Source organism: Dioscorea cayenensis, chromosome 19, assembly GCF_009730915.1.
Source record: "Dioscorea cayenensis subsp. rotundata cultivar TDr96_F1 chromosome 19, TDr96_F1_v2_PseudoChromosome.rev07_lg8_w22 25.fasta, whole genome shotgun sequence".
NCBI lineage: Eukaryota > Viridiplantae > Streptophyta > Magnoliopsida > Dioscoreales > Dioscoreaceae > Dioscorea > Dioscorea cayenensis.
Window position 1 is genome coordinate 4,009,460 of NC_052489.1, and position 24,127 is coordinate 4,033,586.

Below are 24,127 nucleotides of genomic sequence, written 5' to 3' on the forward strand. Positions count from 1 at the left end.
ATGAGTTGGTGATCTAACCTTAGTCTATTTTGTTTTTTTATGCTTGCATGACTAGCATGTATGCTCTGAATTTTGTATTCTTTGTTTGTTTTCCTATACATGTGTCCTTACCAAAGTTGTAAACATGTTTGTTTGCTTATCCCTCTTACATTGTCTCTCTCTTAATAATCCTTTGTAGTTTATATTGTTCTTATTTTAAATTTTTTTTATTTTTTGAAGCATGCCTTGACTCTATGTTTTGAATGTTGTATGCTTCAATGAGTTGGTGATCTAACCTTGGTGTATTTTGTTTTTTTATGCTTGCATGACTAGCATGTGTGCTCTGAATTTTGTATTCTTTACTTGTTTTCCTATACATATGTCCTTGCCAAAGTGATAAACATGTTTGGTTGCTTATCCCTCTTATGTTGTCACCTTCTTAATGATCCTTTGCAGCTTATATTGTTCTTATTTTACAAAGCATGTCTTGCCTCTATTTTTTGAATGTTGTATTCTTCAATGAGTTGGTGATCTAACCTTGGTCTATTTTATCTTTTTATGCTTGCATGACTAGCATGTATGCTCTGAATTTTGTTTTCTTTACTTGTTTTCCTATACATGTGTCTTTACCAAAGTTGTAAACATGTTTGTTTGCTTATCCCTCTAATGTTGTCTCTCTCTTAATGATCCTTTCCAGTTTATATTGTTCTTATTTTAAGTTTTTTTTTTTTTGTATTTTGTGAAGCATGCCTTGCCTATATGTTTTGAATGTTGTATTCTTCAATGAGTTGGTGATCTAATCTTATTCTACTTTATATTTTTGTAGATCTATAATTGAATTTTTAACTTACAAAATTTTCAATATTAGGTGTAAATTCTTTATAGAATGTATAGACTCCCATTAGTAAAGCTAATTAATTCATCACTTCACCATTCTTAGTAGATAGATAATTGGACCCTTAATGAGCCAGCGATGCACTTAGTTGCTGCTTTCACCACCATTGTTGTTGTTATTGCATGCCTATTTGAGGAAATGCATGTTAATAAGCTTGGAAGAAGTAAAGAACCATCAATGCTCCGTGACCTAACTAGAAAAAGGCACATGAAACGGATTCTGAGGGGTGGGTGTGACCATGCCGCAAGTTATCTTAGGATGGACGTAAGACCATTCTTGCATCTTGCCTCTATTTTCCGCGACAAGCATCTACTTGTATACACCCGACATGTGTCGGTCGAGGAGTAGTTAGCTATTTTTTTACATGTAATTGGGCACAACACCAAAAACAAGACCATGAGGGTTGAGTTTTTATAATCCGGTGAAATAATTAGTCGGTATTTTAACTATGTCCTCCGAGTAATCTACACCATCCGTGATGACTTTGTTCATCCCCCTAATGCTACATGTCATCCTGAAATTGAGTCAAACCCAAACTGGTACCCTTTTTTCAAAGTAAGCGTGCTATTAGATGATAACATAAATTTGTATGAATTCCTTACTTCTCTTGTGCCAATTTCCCATTAATTGTGCTTCCATGTAGGACTGCATAGAATTATTGGATGGAACTCATATTGATGCATTCATCCTTGCTAATGACATACAATGGTTTCATGGTTGAAAGGGTCCAACCCAAAATGTCCTTGCTGTGGTGAACCCTGATTTGCAATCCACATACGTGTTAGTGGGTTGGGAAGGATCTGCTAATGATTTCACTGTTCTAAGAGATGCGTTGTCAAGACAATAGCCTGAAAGGTTGAAAGTGATAGAAGGTAGGATAAGTTGCAACTCTCCCACTTAATTATTAAACCAACAATAATTGACATGTATTCTTTAATTGCAGGCAAATGCTATTTAGTAGACGCTGGGTACACTACTATAAATGGTTTCCTAGATCTGCATTGAGGTGTTAGGTGCCATCTAAAAGAACACAGTGGAAGACCACCAACAAACTTGAAAGAATTATTCAATCTTCTACACTCCATGTTGCTCTCCCGTGTTGAGCATGCTTTTGCAACACTCAAAAATCGTTTTAAGATTCTAACATCTCATCCCTTTTTTCCTTTCAAGACGCAGGTCAAGTTGGTTCTCGCATGTTGTATTGTGTATAACTATATTGCAGGTGTTGAACCGAGTGATACAATTTTGCACGATGAAAGCACGCGGTAGGATTCACAATTTTCCTCATCGCAGCCCCGAACGCAACGGGAGCAATGTGACGAAAATAGGCAATGGGTGAAGTTGAGGGACAAGATCGCGAGTGACATATGGAACTGATACAATGGCTTCGTGTGAAGTTGTTTTATTTTATTGACTTATTCTACCATCTTTTTTCGTTATCTCTGTTTTCTTTATTATTGTGTTTTTATTGTGGTTGATTACTTCATTGTTGATAGCATGTTGGGTTTATGTAAATGTCAGTTTTCTTTTATGTCCCTGACATACATTTCTATTACTGTACTTTGTTGATTGTTTACTCCGTTGTTGATGTCACACCCACCCCTTCTACCGAGGTAAATGTGGCACCCATCAGTTAAAAATTCCTTTTTAACTGGAAACCTGACACCTCTCAGAAACCAAATCAGAGTTACAAATTACAATTTATAACTTTACACCAACTGCAGGATTCAAATACATAAATACAACAAATATAATAACTCAAATTTGTGGGTACAACCGCTACAAGATCACGATACCAACAAATATAAAGAAAAAGTATGGGACCCACTGCGGTCTTGGACTTAACCCCCGACTAGCTCTAAACTTGAGCAGCGATCTAGGGTCTTGCTCCTGCAGATTCTGACGACATTCGAGTTGGTCGGTAGTGGCTTAATAATTTCAAATATTCAAATACAGTATATATAAAATATATAAATACCAACCTCTCAAATAATTTTCCAACTTTTCCAAAATACCGAATTCTAGCAAAAATACATTTTTTTAAAGAACTTTTTGAAACATAAATTCATCACAAATCAATATCAAATCAATTTTCTAAGAAAATCCAAATTGTTGTGAGAGACCGCCTCCTAAGAGCGACAGTGGGCTACGCCCCTCATCACAAAAACATAAATTCATCACAAATCAATATCAAATCAATTTTCTAAGAAAATCCAAATTGTTGTGAGAGACGCCCTCCCTAAGAGCGGCAGATGGGCCCGCCCCTCATCACAACCCAAAATAACAAGTAATATAAAAATCCATTCTCAATTCCACAGCCTGGAAAACTCTCCCCCACTTAGCCGCCGTCGCGACTAGGTTGGGAGCCGCCAAGGTCTTCGCACCCTTGACGTTGGCCCATCGGTCCCATGTGGTGACTCTAGGATCCCGATGTATAATCCAATCAGGGCTCTACGCTCCCACCTGATCTGGACAAATCAACACTCAGGTCCACCACGCCACCTCTAAAGGCTGGCCCGTGGGGACCCACTACTGCAGTAGTCGGGCCTTAGCCCGCCGTCACCATCCAAACCAACATGTAAATACAGCAATAAAACAATCTGTATAAATCACATCATAGGATCCTTATCCAGGACAAGCATTCACATCACGAAAATAAACATCATTTCCACAAAGCCAATGTCAAAAGTATAACAATGCATAAAACCAGTAAAATCCAGATCCATGATACCATTCCTATTCCAGGAATGAAAACCAATTCCACAAATATTGTTGGTAAAACATTTTAAAATGCTCACATGATTTCACAAATCATTCCAAATCAAAGCATATATAACCATCAAAAATAAATACATGAATTGAATAATTAAATCACATATACATGTATTTTCACTATTCACAAATACGTATAATTATACGAAACTGATGTATCAATACGATTGTCAGGAACATCAACGGCAAGTAAATATACATATATTTTAACCTTATACGCAAATTAAACATGATAAAATGAAATACTTAAATAATTATTTCCAAAATACTAGTTATTAAACAATTATTTCAAAATAATAATAATAATTAATATTAAAAATAATAGCCACTACCAACTCACCTGGTGTCCTTGGGTTCCTTCCTAGATCTGGAACTCCCTCTCAAGACTGAACAACACCAAATAATACTTCATCCATTCTTCTCTCCAAATACCAAGCTTTATCTCTTCCAATTTCTCTCCAAATCTCTCACTCTTTTCTCTTTTTTTTTTTTTTTTTAACTCTCGGGTTACTGTAGCAAAATGGTGGAGAAGAAGATGAACAATCATCAAAAGTCTAGATTTTTCTCTCAATTAACTCTTCAGCCGAAATTCACTTTTAGTCCCTCAAAACTTAACTTCTTACAAACCAGTCCCTGAAAAACTCACAAATGGTCCCTGGATTATAAAATAATATTCTCAAAAGGTCCTTTCAAATTATCCAATGGTCCTTGGATTATAACACAATATTTCCAAATGATCCCTTCAACTTACCTTTCAGTCCTTAGTTTTCACAAGCATTTCATATCAATCCTTTTTCTATTACTCTTTAACCCAAAATCTTTTAAAAACTTTTACACTTAAGTCCTTATTCTGTCCACTTGGGGTTTCTCAACAAGATTACTCTGTAGAAAATTCTTACTGCAACTGTAGTAATACCCTGAATATATTTTTCAACAGTTATCCACAGGTTCAGGGTATTACAGTTGATAGCAGTTTTCGTATTCTTTGGGTAACATATCTACATGTCCATCTTAATTGCTTACTACAATTTGCTGATTATTTCATGGCTTTGTGAATGTAATGTGATTTCTTTATTGTAACTAACATGCTGTTTCTAACATGTGACTCAAGTACATTGTTGTTTTCTAGTAGACTTTATTGTTTGCACCATTTATTGTAGTTGTTTTATGCATTGTAGTTAGCATGTCATTAGTTACTTGGCATGAACTTTCTCTTTTTAGTAATTGTTAGTGATTTGGCAATTTTTTTTGTCCATCTGTTACAACTGATGTGCAAACTTTGCTTGCTGTAATTTGATGATTGTTTCCTAGCTTTGTATATTGAATTTGGTTTCTTTCTTTCCTTTTGAAGGTATTGATCTTCCTTTTTGTTTATTTTTATAGTAGTATTTTGTCACTTGTCTGCATGCCCATTTTGTACTTTTGACTTGTTTTGCTATGATTTATCCTTGTATATGAAACTTAGCACGTTGTGATTTTAGTTTTCATTAGAATTCCAAGAATCATGGACAATCTCGACCATACGAGTGATAGGGTCACTTCAAAATCTTGTACGAGCAAACGGGGTACCCCTAACAAAAGATGGAAGATGGAGTACGATGATTTCTTGATCCCACTACTTGTGGATCAAGCTGTGAAGGGACTTAAATGTGATAAGTCATTCAAATGGGCAGCATTTGCATATGCTATCCTTGCTGTTAATGTTAGGTTCAACAAGGAGTTTACTGCTGAGAATGTAGAGAACCACTGTAGAATATTGAAAGAGCGATATGCTGAGATAAAAAAAAAGCAAAAAACTTGAGTGGTGCACAGTGGGACGACGCCACCACGACCATCATTCTCGAACTTGTTGTGGCGTTCACATACATAGAGGTAATGTGTTATAAATTTGATATTAGGCAAAACAATTAACCTAGTTTATATTGCACTGCATGCTCATCTAGTTGCACAACCATTCATCAATAAATCAATTGAAAACTATGAAGCCTTAAGGATTATTTGTGGTGAGGACTATGCAACGAGTTCCTACATGACATCTATGTTTTCTGAGTTCAGGGATAGATCTGAAAATGAAGACAACAACCTTGATAATGCTGACAAAGCTCCACTAGAACAACCAAGTGACGAGGAACCCAGTGACCATTTTGTGCTCCCCCCAACCAATTGTTAGTGGTCCAGTCACATCATCGGTCCCAAGATCTCAGTGCTTAAACATGAGCCAGAAAGTCCATCGATGAGTGACCTCCTTGTTGTAGTGGGTGAAATGGCCGGTGTAATTAAAAACTTAACCCACTGGACTGAGATCTTATATACGAAGGTCATGAAGATTTAGGGATTTGATGAGGCCGTGCTTGTTGATGTGTTTGACTATCTTCAGTTACGTGAAGGTCAAGCAAGGGGGTTCATAGTAAGGAAAATGGCACTGCGTGTGGACTGGATTGAGAAATATCTATCAAGAATGGAGTAACTTATCCATCGCTACATAATCTCAACTATCGGATGTGCTAGACATATAACTGAACCTACTTATCTGTTTTATTATATTTCCTTCATATTTGCATTGCATGCATCATTTTGTATGTCACTATGTTGACTACATCAATGGCACATCATGACATGTTATCTGCATTTGCATCCACATATCCTAACTTTTGTCAAGTTTCATGCATTTTCTTTCATGCAAGTTGCATTATATTAGCTAATGGCATGCTTTTCTACCCGTGGACTTACTTGATGTTATTTATGCCATAGTCTATGATATGTATTTCATTTCACTAAAATTGCTCATTTGTTCTCTTCTTTTGTGTGTGTGTGTGTATGTTTATTTTTTTGTAGGCTAGGTTAGTATGGTGATGATGAGTACAAGAGTTGTGACAATGCATAGAGGCAAGTTCCCTTAATAAATCCTAAAAGAAAATGGGGTGCACTGGCAGGCAAAATGATGAGCGGTCAAGCGCTTTCCTTTTGTAGCCATATCGTGGCCCCATTGTGGCTTTTAACTCGCTATAATTACAATATAATGACTTGCAATCCTTAATTCTATTGTATTGTGAATTCCTTGTATATCTATCAGCTTTCCATATTTGCTTTGATGATTTGTTTCCTATGAATTTTGCTATTATGTTTGCTGGTTTTCCATGACTTGTTTTTATTATATACTAGTGATAAGTGCTTGTGCGATATGAATGAGAAGCGTTCATTCCTTATGTTGAGCATTAATTTCCTCGGGTTTTTACATTAATATGTGTGTTTTTATGTTACTTTTACGCAGGTAGGGTTGTGAGGCCGAGTATGAAGGAAATGGGCCAATGTGGATCATAATGCACCTATTTTGGAGGAGATCATGTTAAGGTTCAAACGCGAAGACATAGGTCAGGTGTGAGATGCTAGAGTGTGTGCCAACCTCCTCGCAATCGAGTGAGCACATCTATTTGGAGGGGCACAAAGGCAGTCACGCTCGAGCATTCCGACTTATGCATATAAGAACAAGAGCCCCGCCAACATGTACATCATTGAAGAAGCAAGTGATTCACGACGTGAATGTGTGCCCGTTTGCGTTACCCTGATGAAAGTATGGAATTGGGAAGTTAATTAGGGCGAAGACTGTAGCAGAGCACTGTAGCAATTGTTGTAGCAACACTGTTCGCAGCCGGCCGAGAAACCAGAGAAACAGAGAATCCACACGGGCGTGTGGAAATTATCCACGCCCGTGTGGAAATTCCGCACGGGCGCGTGTATCGTCCACGCCCGTGGAGTTGCCCGATTCCAGCCCTATTTAAAGCCGATTCAGCCCCGATTTTGCAGTATTCTTTTCTCCATCTTTTCCCCAACTTGTGAGAGGACTTCGGCTAGAGTTTCGAGGGGTATTGGCCAAGGTTTTGGGGAAGTTCTACGGCTCCGACATCGTGATTCCATTAGGAAGAAGGTTGGTAGGGGAGCTTCGATCGAGGCGTATCCTATACCGGACGAAGGAATCTTTAGACGACGAGTAGAGGACTCTCCACAAGACCATCGACATGATCATCGAGGGGGTTTCTTTATGGATTCATTGCTTTTACATTCGATTTCTTTGATTGTACTAAGCTCCATGGAGAGCTAAACCCCTAGTGGGTACTTGGATGATTGTGAACCCTAGGATGTATTCGTTTCATTGAACTTCTTTATTATGCTTTCAATAAATTGATGTTTATTGTGAGTTCCAACCTTGAATGCTTGATTGTATGAACATTTCCCCTAGAGTGACACTAGGGTTGAGAGTTCTTGTTGGTAACCTTGTGAGTGAGTGATACACCACTAGCGTTAGACAAAGCTAGGTTGGAGAGGGTTGAGAGGGTGAGTCGAGAGGTACAGGAGCGTCCCCTTTCCCCTCCGACGTGATAGATTCTACCTCCGTTCCTCGAGTTCTTTGCAGCCATAATGGAGTGAATGGTCTAAAGGATGAACCTCTGCTGGGGGCCTAGTTGCGCGTACAATGGAGTGAAGCGTTGAGAGGATCTTAGTATCTAGGGCTTAATTGTGGCTAGGGGACCGTCCCTTCCGGACCAAAGGGGTAGGTCTATATTTAGGAAGAGATTTATCACTTGGAATCCCTAGAGCTCATTGCAACTCTATGCGAGTGCGAGGTGTTGAGATTGTTCGATTTCTCCTCCGGGACATGTATAGAGTTAGGCATAGTTGACCTTAGATTTGGGACTATGTATGTAAGGATTTCCACGACTCACCATTGCATTGATTAGGAAGCATAATAGAGAGTTCTTGCACTTGAAGTGATCATCCTAGGTGAAGCATTATCCGAGTACCCCATTCTTTATCGATTGCCTTTACCCTCTTCTTACTTTTTTGCTCTTTTCACTTGTTTTTTTATTGTTGAGAATTGAATCAATTTCACACTTATCACTATTGATATTCCACATAGCTAAGAATCAAATTAAGTATTTTCAATCCCTACTCCCTGTGGATTCGACCCCGCTCACCCGGGATTATTACTTCGACAAGCCCGTGCACTTGCGGGATATAAGCAAGGGGATCTTGTCAACTAGGTAATTGTTCATAGTTGCCATAGTAGTTAGCCATATTTCTTATCACCCTATTGAGATTTTTGTCCATCAATTGCTGTGGTTTTTCTGTGTTTAACAAATAAGGAGTGGCAATTCGATGGCATATATGCCACCATTGCACGCTCCTGGTTTGTGTTCATTGTTTGTTTTGAATTTTCAACGATTAAACAATATGAGGATAGTTGGTAACGCTAATGAATACACATTGTCACTCTTGTCACCTGAGCCACATAGACAAAGCTGAGCAACTGTGGCCACTTCAATAGGGTAACATATTTTGCAGGTTTGTTAATGTTTAAATTTGACCAGATTTTGGTGTATACTTTAATTAATATCTTCCAATTTGTTTTGATCTACTAGCACTTGCAGGTTTATGGTGGATTATCTACTACTGCTGCATGATCTCGAGTGTTAATTTCAATCACTACCCAAACATGTGCTTGATTTTGCATGTTGTTATTTTTATGCATTGCAAGTTGTACAACATGTAAACTTGTTGTAAAAATCTTAATTGTTTATACTTCATTTTTTGGACCTAAAATGAAGGTGTACACATTGTCGTATGGATTCTTGATTCATTTGCTGTAAATTAATAGGTTTATACGAACTGAATGTTATGGCATTTGTCTTTTGTTTTCATTTTATTTCCATATGGTATTATTCTGTCAGTTCTACAACATGGACATGACTTTGCCTGCTAGGAATTTCACTCAAGGGGTTGTCGGCATGCTTAAGAAAAGGTCTACGCTGCATACACACAAAATTTTAATTGCGATAGTATATAGGTTTAAAAAATTAAATTAAAATATTTAACGTCAACCAACAAATAAAATTTTGGTTATCAAAAGATTTAAATTAATAATATAAATAAATCAACGTTTGGTTGTTTTAATGAAAATTTCCTTCAATCTAATTGGAAAGCATATTTTGGTCAATATTTAATCTAAATTTCTTTTCGAAAGTGAAACCTAAGAGCGCTGAACAATACTTTCAATTTAAACTTGCAAATTAAAACTTGCAAAATTAAGATTAACCAAATGTACTTAAAATTTATATTATTTTTTATTTGTTTAATAAACCATTTAAAAGTTAATTTAAAATGTAACTGCAGATTTTTAAGTTTCATTTGCCATTATAAAAATGAAATGTTTTATAATTATATAATTAAGATTAAAATATCTTAGTAAAGAACATTACATTTTAAATGGGATTAATAAACTCTCTAATATACACAGATGAGGTAACCTCACCGCATACCCGAAGTGGTGATCATAATCCCACTTCGGTGTTACCAAACACAAGGAACTATGGAAAGTCACTTTTTCTAGCTTTTCACTTCCATCATCAAAACACATAAAGTGATTACTAATGTGACAATTTCCCCCTCTACCAAACACATGGAAGTAGAGACCTCCAGCTGAATTCCACACTTCCACCGAAGTGGTGTATTCAGACTTTTATCACTTCTGTCATTCACTTACTAACCAAACACACCCTGAAATTTGGGGTTAAATGGTTAATTTTTATTATTTATTATAGGACCTCTCCTAGAAGGGTGAACCTAACCTCTAGGCAGGAGTGTTAGGTTTGGGAGAATTTCAAGGTAAGTAATCTACCGTTATTTTCTATATAATATTTTATTATCATTTATGTCCTTATTTTCAGAATTTTCAGAAAATATTTTTATGTTAACCTTTTAATTATTTCTCTGTTTAATTACTAGTTTATATATAAATGTGAATTTGCCTTTTGATAACTTTGTTTTGGGTAATTAATTCTATTAGTTATTTATTCATTTATATACTTGTTTTAGTTCTTATTTTATATTGGGAGAGTGATTGATATTTATTTTATCCAACTATTCAATCAATTTCTGATTATTTATTTTCTCTAAAGTAGGATCTCGAAATTTATTAATATTTATGAGTATATGTGAATTTGGGGAAATTTGAGAATTTCTAAACTTGGTATTATGCAAATATCTTTGTATCAGAATGTTTGGATCTTCAAATGAACTATGCGCAACCCTGTTAGTGGGGGTTAAACACTGACCTTATCGACAAAAGTTTCTGGAAAAAATAGAAACTACAGTTTCGCACCGATACGTTTGTGAAATAATAACATCCATTTGATATTTAGTCTCAGGTTACCGAGGGTAAAAAATGGTCTCTGATTTCTGGTTCGGGTCACTGAGAATAAATAAATGACTTATGTTATCTATAGTGAATATTGAGATAAAATTTTAAATTTGCATTAAAAGTTCTTTATTATTTCCGTATCTCTAGACGTTATAATTTTGGCAAATGACTTATTCTAAAATATTCTTTTATTAGAATATTATACTCCCTATTTGATCTGTATCAGTTGATTGGAACTCTTATTCGTATTTTGTTTTCTTAGTTGATTACTTACTGGGCTAGTGAGCTCATGTAGTTGTTCTTAAATCTTTTTCAAATCAGGAGTAGTAGATCAGTGATATCCCTAGCAAGACGTCATCACCTGTACTTTGTTTTTGTCATTATGTTTGGACTATTTGAAAATCTGTATTTGTACTTCAGATTCCTCTATCTTTAAGACTGTGTTGTATTTCTGAGCCAGGTTTTTTTTTATGTTTCCTGGTAGTGGTTAGATTTCTGCTCTGAGATAGGTCCTGAGCCCTTACAGGTCCATTGGGTTCAGGCCTTGTGGGACTATGGCTTGTCGGTGCGTCGGGTTCAGTTTAGCCAGGTCTGGGGCGTGACATCCAGTACCACCACCCTTTTTCTTTTCCATAGATTAAGGCTATCAGAAATTAATGGCAAGTTGGTAATAAAGGAAACATACATGACACTAACTTTTTTTTTAATGTATATTAACAGTTTTTAAGTATCTAATGTTAACCCATGTAACTTTGTGTTCTCTTTCTGATGTTTGTATATTGATCCAAGAAACATATGTTTCTGTTATTAGAATTTTGTCCAAATTTGAAACTAATTATTGGGAATTTGTGGAGTTTGATTTCTAGATTTAGATTTAATGAATCTAACCCATATCAAATAAACAAATTAATTGAAAGACAAAATATATATAATATGAGAAAAATATAAAGAATATCTTTGAAAAGGGCGGTTGCAACAAGTAACAACAGAGGTCTATTACTACTTTATGCCAACCATTGGATAGCCCAATGATATGACATAAGAATACAAAAGAGATGGCAAAGGTTCGAATCCTCTCCCAGGTAGTATTGTTTTTGTACTGTTCATGTACTCTTTACAGGCCTGGGTGTGGGTCTCTTGTGAGAGAAACATTGGTTCATCTCTCCAGGATTGTAGAGGAGGGGGATTTTCCTAGGAAGTCTGTAAACCATTGTAATTGGTGCATCCCCGTATTTATCTATTTTTTTTATAATCTTTCAAGTGGGGGTGCTTGTCACCTATTAGTAAAAAAGAAAAAAGAAAAAGAAAAAAAAAAAACAATGGAGGCGGAGCATATTGATTATTGAGTAAATTAGCATTACTTTTAAATGACTGTGCGGAGAAAATTCATAACATAGGAAAGCAATATATTGGAGAAGCATATTGAATAAATATAACATTACTCTCACATAAAAGAAAAAATCATATATATATATATATTGGAATAGCTGTGAGTTATTATCATTGACTAGGGTATTAGTTAACCAGTAAGCTCATAATTGGTTCTTAAACTTTGCTTAGACTTCAAAATAAATGAGGTAGATGAGGCACTCAACAATTTAAATATTTTCCTCTAACTTTTGTGATAGGATAGAAATTGAAATACCAACTTTCTAGTGCAAATTATTTTTTAAAAAAATATTCATAATTTTTTAATTGTAACCTATTTATTATTATTTTCAAATTACATATTTACCTTTAATTATGAGAAAACTATACATGTGAACTCCACCAAACTCAACCTCTGCATATAAGCTCATGCTTTCAATAAGCAAAAAAGAGCTGGTTATGTGCTCATTAATCTCTTTTTATTAAAGGATAATATGGACAAATCACTAGAGCCGACTTTAGTTCCTCTCGAAACCACAACTACAAACAACAATTAAATCCGGTGCGAGGTTGGATTTTGGAGAAGAAAAAACGTTGACGAAGCAGCGCCAACGTCCTGGTTGAGGAGTTTCACCTAGGATGGAGCTGTACTGGAGTCTGAGCTGAGGAGCTGCAACTTGAAGAGAGTTGCTCCGGTGTCTATGATGAGTAGGGGTGGCAATTTGTGTAAATGGGTCTAATCATGTCATGTCAAGATAGAAATATAACACCCAAATGCTAAACCCAGACCAGATACTATTATTAATCGTGTCTGGTTTTTAAAACACATACACGACCCATATATAAAGTGTGTGACATGAGTTGACCCGCCCGTTTAACCCGCTTAATCTGTAATTGGGTTGTAACACAACACAACTCATTTAACCCGCTTTTACACAAAATTTATGACAACAAACTTGAATTAAATCCAAAATATAGTAGTTAAAATCCAACAAACATATATCAATACTTAGATACTTAAGTCCAACATACATAAGTATCTAAAATCAAATATATATATATATATATATATGGGCTATAATTACTTTTTACCCATATATTCGTGTTAATCGTGTCTTACACGGGTTGACACGAATACGACACGAAACCATTTAATTTAAACGTGCCTTAATTTTGTTGACCCGTTTACATCACGAACCCATTTATACTAAACCCATACACGTTATAAACCGTGTCGTGTCATGTCGTGTAATCGTGTCAGTACATATTTTGCCACCCCTAGTGATGAGAAGTTGTGTCGGCGTTGGTGTTAAGGAGCTTCAACTCCAACGAAGCTGCTGTAACTCCAAACTGGTGAGCTATACTCACCTTTACTGACGAGGTGATGAATCCCTCATGTGTTCATCATGTGCGGGATTTCAATGAAAACAAAAGCCTTTGGATTTGGTTTTACGGTCATTTTGACTGTAAACCAAAGTCCCTTATTGATGGAATTTCAAAAGTGTATGAAGAATGAAATATCTTAAAACAAAACACCTGAATTTAAAAAAGCAAGTCTAAATCTCTTGAAACAAACACCACATGAGAGAAAGTCTAACTTTCAACTTATCCCTTATCACATTATAGTAAAATATGTTATTATTCAATTATTTGTTGCAGTAAAATGAACTTAAGGACAATGCATAAAAAAGATAATATAATTGAAATGTCATATCATGAGGGACCACTGATGAGAGTTTTCAAGAAAATAAAATTTAAATGGATATTTAAAAAAAATTGAGGAGTTCAAAACAAAGTCAACATTTGGAAAATTTGAGGACATTTAAAAATAATATATAAATAACTGTCACTTGAAAAAGAAGAGAGTGATATATTCAAATCATTAACTAACAAAACCCACGTGGCAATCTTGCATTGGATCCTGCCCCTACCCCAAAACTATTGGAAATTTTCATATGTAACCTTGTAAAATTTTAAAAAATTCTTACCACATAAGAAACAGAATGTTTATAACTATATATATATATATGTAATTTCTAGTTTTTGCAAGGGGGTATGAGTATAAACTCCAACAAAATGAATTCATTGGCTGTTCCGCTCTTTCAACGTTTGAAGAGATCCGAGAGATGCTCTCGTCTCTTCGCTGGATAAATCGATCCCTGGGAGTGCTATTTGCGCACTAATTCCTCGGTGGTTGTGCTTGTTTCCTCTGAATTCGAAGGTATATTTCTCGGATCTGAGCTCATGAACATTGGAATTTCTTTGATTTATGTGTGGTTCTCTCCGGAGTTTCTTGCCATTCTGTTTTAGGGAAGATGGAATTTAGTATTTGTGTTTTTTTTTAATTTATTTTAATTCAGTTGTTATTGAACATGGAATTCGTGACATAGTTTTTGATGGATTGATGCATCGATTTTGATTTCACATTGGATGAATTTACTTCGCGCTGTACGTATTCAGATTTTTTTTTTTTTGGTTGGGATGAACTAGGGTTTGTGAGAGCTAAAAATGGATTTTTATTTTTTTTTTTGATGGGTTGATTCATCGATTTTGTGAAGAGTTGTGGTGAAGGTGGTTGAAGCCATTGTAGTCCATTCTGGAAATCAAATTCAGCTTGATTAAAAAAATTCTTTTGATAGACGCCGTAATTTATATTTCAATGGTCAAAACAAGTTCTCATAGATAATTATATTGATAATTGATATTAATTGGAAAGTTTAAGATAAAATTAAGGCAATATATTCTGTGTGTGTTTCTGCATGTTGATGCTGAGTAGTCTCTATGTAAGTTGTTCCTTGTTCTTGTAATTTTGTTTCTTCAGATTTAGGTACATGAATGGAGGACTCTACTTCTATGGCGAATCCACCCCTAGAGGAGTTCTATATCCCAAGTTACATAATGTCACCAGAATTAGAAGCTGAGTCCATTGATTATATACCCACTTGTCCTGTAATAGTTTTCATCAATTCCAAAAGTGGTGGTCAACTTGGCAGTGATTTACTTATAACATATCGTGGGCTTCTCAATAAAGCACAGGTACTTGAATCAATGCATAAAGGAGAATATTACATGTCAATTATAGAGGTTGAGTTGGGTCACAAGTTTTATGCATGATTCAGGTTATTGATTTAGGTGAGGAGGCTCCTGAAAAAGTTCTGCACAGACTTTTCTGCAATTTTGAGACACTTAAGTCCAAGGGTGACACCCTTGCTGCTGAGATTGAGAGGAGATTGAGAATCATAGTGAGTTATTATAATAAAAAATTGTATTTAGAGGATGCTAGTTGTTCCTGTCTAATTCTCTTTCCATCATCCATGTCAGTTGATTTGAACAACATCCATAACATATGCAGAAGATTTAGAATCTCTTTTGCTTATTTATTTTATTTTTTTACTATCTTCTTCTTCTTCTTCTTCTTCTTCTTCTTCTTCTTCTTCTTCTTCTTCTTCTTCTTCTTCTCCTTCTTCTTCTTTTCTTATTATTTTCTTTGACATACAAATATTTTATAAGGTTGCAGGTGGTGATGGTACTGCAAGCTGGTTGCTCGGAGTAGTTTCTGATCTTAAACTACCTGCGCCACCTCCTATTGCTACAGTGCCTTTGGGAACTGGAAATAACCTTCCCTATTCATTTGGTTGGGTAGGTCATACAATTAATTCATTTTAATTGTGTTGTTTTATTTTTAATCATCATTTTCTAAGCTCATGGATATGAATAATTTTTTAAAATCCTAGGTGTGAACTTAAAATATCAAACAATTAAGCTGCCCATGAGCAATTCAAGTAAAACATTGAACAAATAACAAAGCTTGGCCAAGCAACTGTATTTGAAATTAATATCAAGTAAAGCATGAGTGGGGTCGAGATTATTTGAATTCAAATCCATTTTTATTTCTTTTACTGTTTTAAATAATAATTTAGAAATCTATTTTAGTTAGAACTTATATTGTTAAATAGGCACACAATCTAAAGTTGAATCTTCAGATATATTAGAGCATTCTTTCTTATTCCAATAACTATCTTTATATTTAGGTCATAATCATCTATGGTTCTACCCAACACATATTATAGTATTTATATTTGTGTCCTTGAGGTAACTCACAATGCCATCCACCTTACTCCGGAGTTGGTAGCTTTGTAAAATTCCCTAATACAATATGCAAAAGGTGCTATTGGAGTATTGCTTCTGTGAAACTAGGCAATATTGGAATATTTCGTTATTATAGTCATACAATACTTATATACTCTACTTTTACTATTTTCTGTTTAGAATATGACAATTTACATGGCCTTGTGGTTCTTGTTCATATTCAATGCAGACAAGATTAAGTTGAGCCCTGAATATTGTTTTGAGGAATGTTAACTAACTAGCTTGTAAATCCGAGTTCCTTGTTTGTTGAAAGGCAAGAATTTTTTACCATCACACATTCAATCTCTATTTCAGGGAAAGAAAAACCCGGGTACAGATTGTCATTCTGTAAAATCTTTCCTTGACCAAGTAATGAAAGCAAGGGAGATGAAAATTGATAGGTATGTATATTTGAAGTTAGTGTTGCAATGATAATTCTCATTATTGGATGCACATATGTTGTTTATAAAAGTGCAGAAGTTCCTTCCAGTGGGTTTTGTTGTTTTTGTGATAGGATTACTTAGAGGTTTCTTTTAGCTCATTCATGCTAGCATTGGGTTTTAGAATTTATGGATTGATTTAATATGCACTTCTATTTAGCAGAAATTTACAAAAGGATATGTATATTGGTTGTTCTAGTCTTTTGGCTCTTGACAAAACAACGTGGAAGGAAAAGATTCATTGTTGTTGTTGTGGTTGTGGTTTTAATATACACTTCAAGTTTAAGGCGCTGGTGCTTAGCATTTATAAATGGTTCCAAGGAGGCTTTTCAGGGGCTCAGGGTTTTTATTCGGATATAATGTATAGTTTTATCATTTTTTAATCAATGTATTGTTGTTGAATTTGATGGAAGCAAAAGTGATATATTAGGTGAAGTATATATGGAATTGTGCCATCAATCCTGAATATAGATTTTTAAAGTAGACTAGATTATCATGCTTCACAAATATGTTTCTCCTGATGTTTGATGTGGCAAAAATGTTTGTTGTGTTTGTTATCAGAAACCAATCTATTTCTTAAATCAATTATCTTTTTGTATCAGCTGGCACATTATCATGAGGATGCGAGCTCCTGAAAAAGGTTCATGTGATCCAATTGCTCCTTTAGAATTGCCACATTCCTTGCATGCATTTCATCGTGTGTCAACTGATGATTCACTTAATATGGTAAGCACCCCTTCTACTGATTGCATGTTTTCTTCTTAAATGTTTATTATGTTACAAGTCTCTGAAAAGAATTCAATGTAATCTTTTACTCATAGTACCATTGAGGTAGCTAATCTGTTTCTAATTATGTCTTATAGTTGTAGCTAATAATTATTCTGAATTAGTCAGTATCCTAAAGTTATAGAATTCTCCAAGAAAATCAAATGGGCTTCTGGCGAATTTCATGGTGTTGTTCTAAATAGCTAGAAAGACCTGGATGAAGGCTATGATATAGCTTATGTTGATCGTCTTGCCAAGGATCTTATTTAGTAGAAAGATTGGGACAGTACTTAAAAACTTGCTGTCATTTGAAACTGGATGAGTAGGGATTTGTTTTTTGAAACGTCTTTATTTATGTTTTCATGTTGCACAGTTAGTTAAAATTGTTGTACCTTTCTTTCTTTTTTAAAGTACAAAATGTGTGTTAGGTACTATGTACTTCTAGCAACTCAACAATCATTTGTCATGAATTTATCAGTTGCTATTTTATGATCTTTTCACTTATTATCTTTGAAATAAATCCATCAAACCTGCTTAGTTTTTGTCAAGTGGAAAATTATTCTCAGAGCTATAGTTTGATAGCATTTAGTATTTGTTTTGATAACATTGTATACTATCCAGACCATGTTTTAATAGGCTTTTGTAGACAAATTTGTTTGGAAAGTAATGGAGCTACTTTTTGATAACCTATATCTATTATGAAATGCTTATATTTATAACTTGGCCTCAGGATGGTTATGACACATATCGTGGTGGATTCTGGAACTACTTTAGTATGGGTAAGATTTCCCTCTGAATGTGAAGATACACTTGTTTACCATAAAGAAAGGTGCATAGTTTTGAAATGATACCTTTATATTGATTTGATGCTAAAGATTATCTTTACGACATGTGATATTCATTATGAGGATAGTAATTGTGCTTTCTATTTGCTTGTTCCATCATTCAATAGCCAAAGTTTATGGTAATACATGGGAAACTATTTGCTCCAATTTTTGTTGTATTTCAGGGATGGATGCTCAAGTGTCCTATGCATTTCATTCAGAGCGCAAGCTGCATCCAGAAAAGTTTAAGAACCAATTGGTTAATCAGGTTATCTGCATTCCATATTTGTTTATTTACCATAAAATTCCAACTGTGCTAATTCCTTTTACTGTCTAAATGAATAGAGACTAATATATTCCCACTCTTTATATTTATGGTACAGATTATGCTCTTACCTAGTTAAAAATGTTGCAGAATAAGCAAGCTGCTTATTGCACAGCAGCTCTGTGACAATGGATTATCCATTGTGTGAATATTCAGTTTTTAGTTTCAAATACTGTTATAAGAAATGTAATTGTACTTTATTTAGAGTTGAATTTTGACATATAAGTCGCAAGAATTGGATTTGGTGAATATTATATAGAATGCTGTCAAAAGGATATTATGGACATTTCAAATGAGGAAATACCCTTCTGTGGAGTACAAAGTTCAGGGATTGGAAACTTAATTCCTGAGAATCATAGTTTACATAATTTTGTTTCTTGTTGAGTATTGATAGAAAGGGTCACACTTGTGTTGATGCTAAAAATTCCCTTGCTAAGATCTATCTATTTCGAAAGGATTTCTTGGGAAGAAAAAAAAGTATTAGAGTAACTAATAGTCCCACATTAGTTGATTTGGTAAATATGAATATGAATATATGAGCCTATGTTTCTCATCCCATCAGCTTAAGCTTTTGGTTGAATTGAGTTAAGGTAATATATGTTTGGTTTAACATGATATCAAACCTTGATAAATTGGTTTATTTGGTTTATTTATAACATGGCTAACTAAAATAGACAAGCACATATCAAGGGGGTGTATTGGATTAAAAATAGTCCCATGTTCCTCTGTTTGGTAATATGGATATAATTGTATAAGCATGGGTCTTTCTTATTTAAACAACTTAAGATTTTGCGGTGCATCTAACACACAGGTGAGGATGGCAGTTGGGTCCTTGGAGGTTGGCGGGAGCATGAAATTATTGAATTTTCTAGTGCATTTGTGTGTAAGAAAAGTTTTAGGGAGGCATTGTTAAAACATACATGAAAATTACCATATCACAATCAAACATAACTTTGACCCTTGTCCATAGTTTGGGATTTGTTATCTCCAGTTTAAAGCCTTGTTATTGCCAATTGAAGTCTCCACATGGGAAATTTAAATCATTTTCTTTAATGCAGAGTACTTATGCTAAGCTTGGATGCACACAAGGATGGTTTTGTGCTTCTCTTTTTCACCCTTCTTCAAGGTAATCCATTCCCATTGCTTTGCAGAATGCAAAAATGAACTATTAATAATTATTTTTAGGTCCTTTGATATCTCACGTGCTGTTTTTACTAGATAATATGAAACTTATATGACTTTTATTTCTATTGGCTGTTTTACCTTTTATGAAGAATAGAGGACAAGTCATGATTGTGACTAAAAAGACTCGTGTCACCATATATACTTGAAATAAGATGGTGTTACATTAGCTAAACTAGTTTGTCTTTTGCAAGCACAAAAATAAAGTTACTTTCAATTAGAGGGAAGGAATATTTATTATGTGTGGTAAGCAAATATTATTAATAACAAAGGTGTAGAAATTTAAATTGTCATTGACCTATTGGGCTTTTTTCCTATTGCTCAGGGAAGTCCTTGTTTCATATTTTAGGATCTTCTGATTGAATTAAAAAGTTATGAAAAAATAGTTATACATGATAGATAATTCCAATCATATAAATGAATAGTGAATCTGAAGTAAAAGAACTAGAGGCAAAAGGTCATGAAACACTTGTTTCTGTATTTGCAGGATTAACATATAAACCTTCCCCTGGCAATAAATTTTAAAATCCACCAAGTTATCCAGTATTTTCACAATTTGACTACAGTTATAGACTAGTATTGAGCACTGAGCACATAAAAGAAGCGCCTATTAGAGGTTATTTTTGGTTTATTATAAACCTCTAGCAGTGACCATTGACCACTTCGAAGAACTCTTGTTTAGACTTCTGAAATGATGGAGTCATTAACATATATAGACAAAATTGAAATATATTTGAAGTGCATAATGCCAACCTGACTGTATATGGGCATTTTGATGATTCTGATTTGATCGATGCCCATAGACTTCTAAAACAAGTTTGGATTTTTTGGAGCAGGCCACATAATCTGATATCTGGTTTAGCTGCATATCTAGTCCACATGTGTAGTTCGTGCAGTGTGGTCGGTTGACCATATTTGCATACAAGCAGATATGGTTGCATAAACTGTATTCTGAGACTTTGATATTGTCTATTTCATGAATGTTCTGAACCACGAAGTTGTTACATGGACTTACATTTGATGTATCCAATAATTTTGTGGTGAAATTTGAAGATGCTGCCAACATCTTCAATAATAATATCTAACCCATGCATTTTTAATCCTCCCTTGATGCAAATCAAAATGTTAAAATTAAACGTTAGATAATTCCAATGGGTTCTCCCTATACTTTCTTTTAGCCTCAATTTGAAGTATAGAAATGATAACTCACTTAAAACACGCAAGTGAAATCTTGATTTACTTGGTCACATCATATTTGATTACTTATTTTGAGTCTTTTGAATTTACAGGAACATATCCCATCTTGCAAAGGTGAAGATCATGAGAAAACATGGGCAATGGGAAGAACTACACATTCCTCAGAGGTTCCAAAAAAAAAAATGATGGAAATCAATGGCTGCTGCATTGTCTTCACAATTCCACATGTTCCTTTTTGCTGGAAAAAATCTTTATTCCATCCTAATTACTGTGTTTTCATTATTTAACAGCATCAGGTCAATTGTGTGTCTTAACTTGCCAAGCTTTTCTGGAGGATTAAATCCTTGGGGAACTCCAAATAGACGGAAGGAACTAGAAGTAAGCTCACTCACACACACACACACACACACACGGATTTTAATTTTATGCAGTATTTAAGGAATATAACGAGACTTTTAAAATTTTTATAGAGGGGCTTGACTGCACCATTTGTGGATGATGGTTATCTTGAGGTTGTCGGTTTCAGAGATGCCTGGCATGGACTTGTTTTACTTGCTCCTAAAGGACACGGAACTCGTCTTGCACAAGTAAGATGATCTCTATACATCCTATTTTGGACTGTTAATTTTCCATTCGTACAACAATCAACTGCCATGGAGTACTAGAAAACTTTAATGCATTATTCGCCTTGAATAACTTGAATTCATTATTCTTTCAGTTGATTTATATGTTATTTTTTTGGCTATCCAATAAGCTTAGGATACTATGAGTGTACTAGTGTTACATGATATGTCTTGTTGATCTTCTACAAGATCATAGCAACATTGTGCATCAAGGCTATTTTTGGTGATTCACAACAACAAATATGGTTTTAGATTAATACAAATTATATATCTTATCTGCTTGATAATCTAATTCGCGTGAATGCTCATCATTATATTTGATTACATGTCAAAAACAGGCTCATCGAATTAAGTTTGAATTCCACAAGGGTGGTGCTGATCATACATACATGAGAATCGACGGTGAACCATGGAAACAACCTCTACCGGCAGACAATGACACTGTTGTCGTAGAGATATCTCATCTTGGTCAGGTTAACATGTTGGCAACTGAAGGCTGCTTATCTAAAAGCATCCATGATCCTTCAATTCCATCAAATGGTCATAATGACAACGAAGATGAAGACTCTGATGATTCTGAAGACTCTGAAGAGAGACGGAAGTTTGGCGCAGCAGAAACATTTAAATTCCCGGAAAATCTCGACTTCTCTCATATGAGTTAAGCTTAGAAAAGACTGCTGCATAACAAATAAAACATTAGCTAGAAGATGTGCGAATTCGGACAGAGTTAGAGGCCTGTAAATTCAAGATTGCAGCAAGCCTCTTCCTAATGTGAATTATTTTTGTAATTTGTGATTGCAGTGCTGGTCTATGTTTATTGGAATGCTAATTTTATGCATTAATTTTTTTTTTTGTGGTTTGAAATACAATTATTTATTTATTTATTTATTTATTTTTGTTCCTAAAAGTTTACTGTCTTTATATGAAAGTCAGTGGTCTCTGGTAAAAGCGTGTTCAGTTTAGTTTTTTGCTTTCTTTAGGAAAAAATTTCAGTAACCAAAATAATATTTAGTAAATTTCAAAATTCCAGATTTCTTGTTTGCTGAAGTTATGCAGATATAAAAGTAATGTATTATAGTTTTTTTTTTTTTTTTGAAAGAACCCTGAAAATAGGGCTAATTTATTGAGAAGAAAAAACTAAATACAGAGAAAAGAAGAAACAGAAAGGACTGGGAACAAGGAATAAAAACAAAGCAAATTACAAACAAAAGAAGGGCTGGGGACAAACAACAAACTAGAACATAAAACCTGAAACATTAAAGGATTTCATAATCCAATATGGGAGGTCTCTTCCAAAGAGGAAAAGGTTGAGTGAAGAGTCGTTAAAACCAAAAGTGGCCATCGTTCTAGCGGGAATTAATCAGGAACCAGGGATGACATGAACATTAGGACGACCATGCAGATTGAAGAGCAGCTGAATATTAAAAAGATGAGCTCTGAAACTCCAATTTAAGGTAACATCCGGCTTTTTGATAATATGACAAAAGGAGGCATCATCAGTAAATATATGTTGAATTTTGATGCGATTATCCCAAGCAGCTTGAAGGGCGGTCTCCAAAGCAAGCAGGTTGAGAGAAATGAAGTTATCAGTATGCTGGGGGAAACAACCTGCAATGGAGACAACGTAGTTAGAAGAGACACTAAAGAATTCAGAGGAACAAACCTTGGAGCACTGGTTGAAGCAGGAGCTGATGAATAGAAATTGCCCATCCAAGCAAGAAAAATTGTTCAAGATGAGCCGCTGTCCAAGAAGATTCGTTCGGCTAACAAAGAAATCATGAACATGAGCCAAGGCTCTACAAACAATAACTGTAGAATTAGGATTGATGTTACGGAAAATGGCATCGCATCTGGATTTCCAGACAAACCAAGCGGTGGCAGAAATAACAGAGATCGTATGCAAATTATAATAGCCATCAGTAATCCAAGAACCTGCTTGAAACCCGCAAAGAAAGGTGATATTCTTACCAATTTTGCTGCTGATCAATGTCCAAATAGATATAACCTTAGGACAAAAGCAAAATAAATGATCGATCGTCTCTTGTGTAAGACCGCACAAAATGCATGGTCTATCAGGACCCATATTCAAACGGTACAGATAATCAGAAGTGGAAAGACGACCAAGCAAAAGAAGCCAAAGGAAGTGTTTGACGCATGGGGCAATGTAAATACGCCAAACGATATTCCAGCCAAGCCAGCCCTCCCTAGAGGTTTTACAATTAAGTTGATGATACACGGTTGCTGCTAGGTTATGACCACCCGAATAAGAATTCCATACCCACTAATTAGCAGAAGCAGAATCAATAGAAGAGGAATTCACTTCATTACAAACATTGTTAGAACCGAACATCATGCTGAGATTAGCAAAATTCCAGCGGTCATCCACAATAAGATTAGAAAATGATATAAAATCACCATCCGCAATAGCATTGAC

At 34.9% G+C, this 24,127-nt stretch overlaps 1 protein-coding gene across 1 annotated transcript; it reads left to right on the forward strand.

The window, feature by feature from the left end:
• The first annotated feature begins 14,294 nt into the window (after positions 1–14,294).
• Positions 14,295–22,552, forward strand: LOC120249963 (diacylglycerol kinase 5-like). Its single transcript, XM_039258679.1, has 13 exons — positions 14,295–14,430; positions 15,031–15,245; positions 15,329–15,451; positions 15,720–15,848; positions 16,653–16,738; positions 17,380–17,503; positions 18,273–18,321; positions 18,552–18,634; positions 19,750–19,817; positions 21,163–21,237; positions 21,361–21,448; positions 21,541–21,657; positions 22,032–22,552. The coding sequence occupies exons 2-13, from the start codon at positions 15,045–15,047 to the stop codon at positions 22,353–22,355; spliced, it is 1,467 nt and encodes a 488-aa protein (XP_039114613.1). The 5' UTR covers positions 14,295–14,430; positions 15,031–15,044; the 3' UTR covers positions 22,356–22,552.
• Positions 22,553–24,127: the final 1,575 nt, after the last annotated feature.

Bases quoted from the DNA above. Each gene is read 5' to 3' on its own strand.
- LOC120249963 (XM_039258679.1), top strand. From the start codon at position 15,045: ATGGAGGACTCTACTTCTATGGCGAATCCACCCCTAGAGGAGTTCTAT. The intron at 18,322-18,551 runs GTAAGATTTCCC...GTTGTATTTCAG, and splicing joins CTGGAACTACTTTAGTATGG to GGATGGATGCTCAAGTGTCC. The intron at 18,635-19,749 runs GTTATCTGCATT...TCTTTAATGCAG, and splicing joins AGAACCAATTGGTTAATCAG to AGTACTTATGCTAAGCTTGG.